Genomic DNA, 6,000 nt, shown 5'->3' with positions numbered 1-6,000 from the left:
TGAATAGGAAGAGTTTAGAGGGATAAGGGCCAAACGCTGGCAAATGGGACGAGATAGGATATCTGGACGAGTTGGACCGAAGGGTCTGTTTCCATGCTTGTACAGATCGATGATTCATTGCCGCCTCTCCCCTTCGCAGGACTACTGTGCCCAGAGTGCTTTTCAAGGAGACTGTCTTGTGCAACTCACTGGCGCACACCCATCCATTCCCTGTTCCTCTCCCCTCCCCATTGCGATCACCGTGGTACCGGCCTCCCTGCTTGACGCGATGCCGGAGCTGCCCTATGGAGACCGAGCTGAGTGGTTCAGCTCCGCCTGCTGCTCAGGAAGCTGTAGGCTGATGTTAATGTAGTCGGCACGATTCAGGGGGAGAGAGAGAGTGAGTGAGTGAGACACACAACGCAGACACACTCAGAATTACCAGCAGCTGCTCGCTCAGCGTAGCAAGCCGTGGAATGAACTTGTCGGAGACTTGAGAAGGGTGGTAACAGTAGCAATATTCCGTTACTCGACTCCAAAGTGGATTTTAAGCCTGAGCGAACATTGCAAGATGCTGCTGGTCTCTCAGCGGGTTGAAGCACCTCGCATGGAGCAGCACATCTCGGTGAGTACAATCCCCCAACTTGCCTTTTATTTTTTTTAAAAATCTTCCGCACCGGCTTGTCTGTTGCCCAAGTCAATTTGAAGATTGAAAGAAAGAGAATCGGATGAGAGAGAAAAAGAGAGAGTGGGAGAAAGAGAGAGAGAGAGAGACTGATCCTATGTAGTTAGAAATCTCCGAAGAATAGTAAGAGCCGAGAGCGGCTAAACAAAATCCCTTTAGAAAGCAGCATCGCGTCGTGGATAACCAGAATTAATCCAGACCGAGGGAGTTTGTCGTTCGTATGATTTTTTTAAAAAAGCAGTGAAATCTCAATAGGTTCGTTCAGCATCAGCTCCCCCGGGGGGCACTCTCTCCAGTGACAATCACTAAATGTTGCGAAAGATGTGTGTGTGTGTGTCTGTATAAATATATTTCCTGTTTTTGTCTATTGTGATCCATCTCGGCGTCTGGCACCTTGTAGTTTATCTGTGTAATTAATAATCTGTTAGCAGCTTCCGATTCAAGAACAGGCGGGGGAGAAGAAACTGCAGGCTGGTTTATCCAGGATTAGGAATGGCTGCGCAGGGATTAAAGAGGATTTTATTATTTTTGAAACTAGCAATAAACTCTTGTTCTATAAACATTGCTTTTGTGTCGCCCTCGCTCAGTCACTCACCCTCTCAATCACTCTCTCTCTAGTTTGGGGATGTGTATTGGCCAGAGATTTTTTTCCCCTTTTTTTTGAAAATGTGGTTGATTTTGAAGGAGCCAGCAACAAGCCCCTCTTTGTCTCTCGTTATCAGTGGGGTGTCATCAGTGTCTTGAGGCGGACGGGTTACCTGGGGAGAAACGATCACGAAGAAGATTTAAATGCCTTTTTTTTTAAAAGGAACGAGGCTTCTACTTCGTTCTAAATTTCCTGGCGCGCTCACACACTCTCGAGAAGGGGTGCGTTTTGTTGTCAAACTGCAGCGGCGTCTAGCTCTTATTGTTGTGTATTAGGATCGTATGCAATTGGTGTTTTTTTAAAAGAAAGCAAATTGTGTGTGTGTGTGTTTGATATGGTCAGTTGATCTTGGGTTGTGAAGTTGAATAAGGACGTGGTGGGAAGATCATTCTGACCTAAGAATACTGGATTAACTTCGGTTTGATTTCTCATTTTCACACAAGAGAATCATTGTTGCAGATGTGTTTTTTTCAAATAGAAACGGGCCAGTGCTTGTTGTTAACTCCTGTCGTCCATTGGTTCTCGGTTGTAACATTTCAGCACAGATTTTTTTTCTCTCTTGTGTAGCTAAAGAGGGCTGGACTGAGAGGGTGGGGGGAGGGAACCGGGCTGTGTTTAAATCTTCCGAAACTTGTGGATCGGGAACAGGAGGAGACACACGCAGAGAGAGAGAGAGAGAAAAATCGCCCCCCTTATTACAGCGGAGGGGAAACAGCGTTTAGTGTGCGGCTGGTGGCGGGCCTCTGGTGTCTGTGTGAGGCTGGGTTTATGATAATGAAGTTTGCAAATGGCCTGCACTCTCGGAGCCGCGGAATATTGAGTCACCCAGATTAAAGTTGGAGAAGTGAACACTTATTCATTCAGCGAGGTGACGGCGGGGGGAGTTGCGCTGTTTCCGTGCAGAGTGCCCTTGAATGTACGTCACATTTACTCTGGCTCCCAGGAAACCGAGCAGAATGGGAGCTCAAGAGAGCTGAAGGAGGTGGCCCCAGAAATAACAATCACAGAAAACCTGAGGCAGTGTTTCAAAACATTCTCCTTCTCCCCTCCTCCCTCTCCTTTTTTAAAAAAAATCTTCTTGGCTCCCTACATGTTTTGAATCACAGCCCTAGGAACCGAGAGTGTGAGGTCTTCTCTTTGATCTTTATTTGGGAGCTAATTCCAGTTTTGTTCTCTGTTTCAAAAAGAGATTGCAATCGTTTGCAAGATGATTTTTTTATGCCTATACATACTGTAAAGAACGCCCCCGGGATGTAAAGAGGGCCTGTGAAATGTACTGACAAGTACATAATGCAATCTGAATTTGCTGATATTTCATATCACCGCCCAGTTATTGCTGAGGGCACTCCAGCTATTGTGTCTTTAAAGTGAGCAGGCTTCAGTGTCTGAGTCTGAAGTGCTGAGAGATGTAGGCCTATCGAAAAGGCAGGTTACAGAGGGGTAGAAGGGAGTTACATTCTGATTTCATATTTTAAAGGGAGGAAGCTTTCGGTCTCTCTCTGTCTCTCTCTCTCTGGTGAGTTCCATATCCTGTATTGGTTTAGCTTTACATTAAGCATGGGAACCGCTCACTGCAGCATATGGGCCCCGAAGTGGAGAGGAGGCTGGCATGGCCTTGAACCTAGCTGGGCAGCTGTTTCCTGCCATCACAGGGAACATGTGAGGTTCCATTGAAGGATGGCAGCCGGACTCGGCCGAATATTGGCTGGACTCAGGGGGTAGAGGGAGCCTGGGCTCTGGTCTTGTGCGTGGGAAGTAACGATGCCCTGACTGAACGCAACTCCAATTTAGGAAGCATGACTTTTACTTATTTTTTTTAAAAAGTAATGTTTTCCTGCTGACGTGCACGGCAGGGCTGTGTGGGTTGGAAACGTCACTGATCTTCCAAAGGCTTTAGGCGGAAGTATGTCTCCAGTGTATTCGAGTCAGTGTCTGGCAGTGTCAATGTTTCCTCTTGTTTGTGTCACATCTCGAGTTGCCCCATTTACAGCACAGCAGATCCTCGCTCTCTGCGCAGATATGATCGCTCACTCGGTATTTTTAGTGACGAAATCTCAACCGTGGCTTTAAACCGATCCCAACCCCTTTCAAGGGTCAGTACTTAATTGCATAACGACGCCCGGTCAAAGGGCAGTCATTTGTGAACTGCCATAAAGGGATTATTATGGTGTTTCAAACAGGATCTAGAATGTGTGCGGTTTAAGATATATTCCCATGTTTGGGCCAACCATGATGTGTCGCTTTCACTTCTTCTGCCTTGGGTGCTGCAGACACATTCGCCTGTATTGTCTTCAAATGTATCATGGAGCAATGTTTGTTTTCTCTGCACGAATAACAATCTATCCAGTATTACTGCTTTTTTGCTTTGCTCTTATTGAGTGGTAATTTGCCTCTGAAAAGCCTTGCCTATGGCAAGATTCTAGATTTTAGCGATAATGTTCCTGTGAAGCATCTTGCAACATTAAAAGGCGCCAAATAAATGTACATCACACACCTGCAGTAAATAAGTTCATTGTCATAACAGTGGCAGGAAAACGCCGCGCTACTTATTTATCCAGAAGTACACTGGCGTTCTCTGGGATTGGTCGCGTGGGAACTTCTCCAACCCACTAATCATCAAAAGTCTAACAATTATTGAGTACCTGGACTATCTGTTCATATATCTGTACCTCAGGCATTGCAACATGACAGTGTCAATCTGGACTACCTGTTCATATGTGTCCCGTAGACAATGCAACATGACAGTGTCAGTCTGGACTACCTGTTCATATGTGTCCCTTAGTGCAACATGACAGTATCAGTCTGGACTACCTGTTCATATGTGTCCCCTAGACAGTGCAACATAACAGTGTCAGGATTGGGTACAAACAAGGACTGCAGATGCTGGAAACCAGAGTCTAGATTAGAGTGGTGTTGGAAAAGCACAGCAGGTCAGGCAGCATCCAAGGAGCAGGAGTCTGGACTACCTGTTCACATCTACTTGTTCAAGTAGTGCAGATTGACACTGTCATGTTTGAGATTGTGATACTGGAAAACACAGCAGGTCAGGTATCATCCGAGGAGCAGAAGAATTGATGTTTCGGGCATAAGCCCTTCCTCAGGAAGGTACAGATATGAACAGGTAGTCCAGGCTAACATTGTCGTGTTGCACTGTCTGAGGGACAATTGTTTCCATGAGACATTAAACTTGACGCCCCCTCTCTCCTTTGAATATGTTGGTATGGCACTCATTCAGTAAAGGGCTTGGGAGTTCTTGATACCTTCAGACCACATCACTAAAGTATTATCTACTCATTAATACATTATTGATTGTGGGATTTTTTTTTGCTGTGTGCAGTTTCCTACATTACAACACATATCTACATTTCAAAAGTGCTTAATTAGTTGTAAGGTGTTTTGGGAGAAGAGGCTATGAGAAACTCTGTATGAAGTGAATTTTTTTAAAAAAATGACCATTAAATTGTAACCAAAGAACTTTCTTTACAAAAAAACTTTGGATTCGAGCAAATAGCTGCATAATTGCAGAAAACTGGACTCCAGCATAGGTAGCATGTGATGACAAGCCACACAAAGAATCTATTCCATCCCAGGCATCAGTGACCCCATAGTCACTTGGTGCTGTACTTAATAGCCTGGCAGTTTGGAATGAGACTTCAGTCGGAATCGTACGAGTTGCTGGGTCTGAAATGGTACACATGTGCGTCATGGTTGTTTATGTTTCTTTTGCATTCTAAGTGCCCCTAACTGGGTACAGAACATTTCCTCCTGTACCCCTGTACAAGCCAGGCAGTAATGTGATGCCGTCTCTCTAATGTCCTGCTTTGGGAGCCAGTTGCTATTTGAAAAGTGGCTGAGATTAAATTTAGTTGGTGTGAATACTAGAAATAAAATTAGACCTGCAATGTAAAAAGGGATGTTGGTCGTAAAGTCCAAGGCATTTTACAGGTGTCTAGACAGATAAGGGAATACAGTGGTGCTGGTAGTGTCATGCAGTTGTTTATAGACCTGCAAAAGCCATTACATTTTCTGTAAATTAATTCATGAATGTTTTCATTCCAAGGTGTCCCATCTGTATGTTGAGCTCATGAACTTTCAAACTGATACGCAGAAACATTCTGCAAATGGTTGCAAGTACAATGTCAGGAAATCACTTCAACCCAGCAGTGGATAGAATAAAACAGTTTCAGATTGGATTTGTGCAGGGACATTTTCAATGTTATGGTGATAAGGGAGTAGAATGAGGCAGTGAGGCAGTTTAGTTTGGTTTACACTGATTGATATGGCCACATTCATTTCAAGTGGCCCATCATCCCCTTATCATGAAAACAAAACCAAAATACAGGTTAAACTATTGCAGACTGTTTTGCGATTGGACCTACAACCTGCGTGAACTTCGTGGGGACAAAATCCGAGGACATAAATATCAGTCATTAATCAATCCAATAGGAAATTCAGAGGAAATGCCATTCCCTGCAGAATGGTGAGAATGAACAACTCACTACCACATGGAGTAGTTGACAGAAGTGGCTTTGAGGTTTTTAACAGGAAACTAGGTAGCTACATGAAGGGGAAAAGACTGAAAAGGTATGCTGATGGGGTGAAATGAATAAAGATGCGAACAGGTTGATGTTGACCAGAAACACTGGCGAGGGCGGCTGAATGGCCTGTTCCTGTGTCATTCCTTCTTGCA

General features: G+C 44.6%; 1 protein-coding gene across 1 annotated transcript in view; it reads left to right on the top strand.

The window, feature by feature from the left end:
* The first annotated feature begins 401 nt into the window (after positions 1–401).
* The window catches only part of LOC132820104 (mastermind-like protein 2), a 127,511-nt gene continuing 121,912 nt past the window's right edge, over positions 402–6,000 (top strand). The window contains exon 1 of the mRNA XM_060832030.1: positions 402–604. Coding sequence (XP_060688013.1) covers positions 551–604 — 54 coding nt within the window. The 5' untranslated portion in view covers positions 402–550. The remainder of the gene's footprint in view (positions 605–6,000) is intronic.

The sequence above is a fragment of the Hemiscyllium ocellatum genome, chromosome 11, assembly GCF_020745735.1.
Source record: "Hemiscyllium ocellatum isolate sHemOce1 chromosome 11, sHemOce1.pat.X.cur, whole genome shotgun sequence".
In the NCBI taxonomy this organism is placed as follows: domain Eukaryota; kingdom Metazoa; phylum Chordata; class Chondrichthyes; order Orectolobiformes; family Hemiscylliidae; genus Hemiscyllium; species Hemiscyllium ocellatum.
The sequence above is the reverse complement of the archived record's forward strand: the minus strand, read 5'-3'. Positions and strand labels throughout refer to the sequence as shown.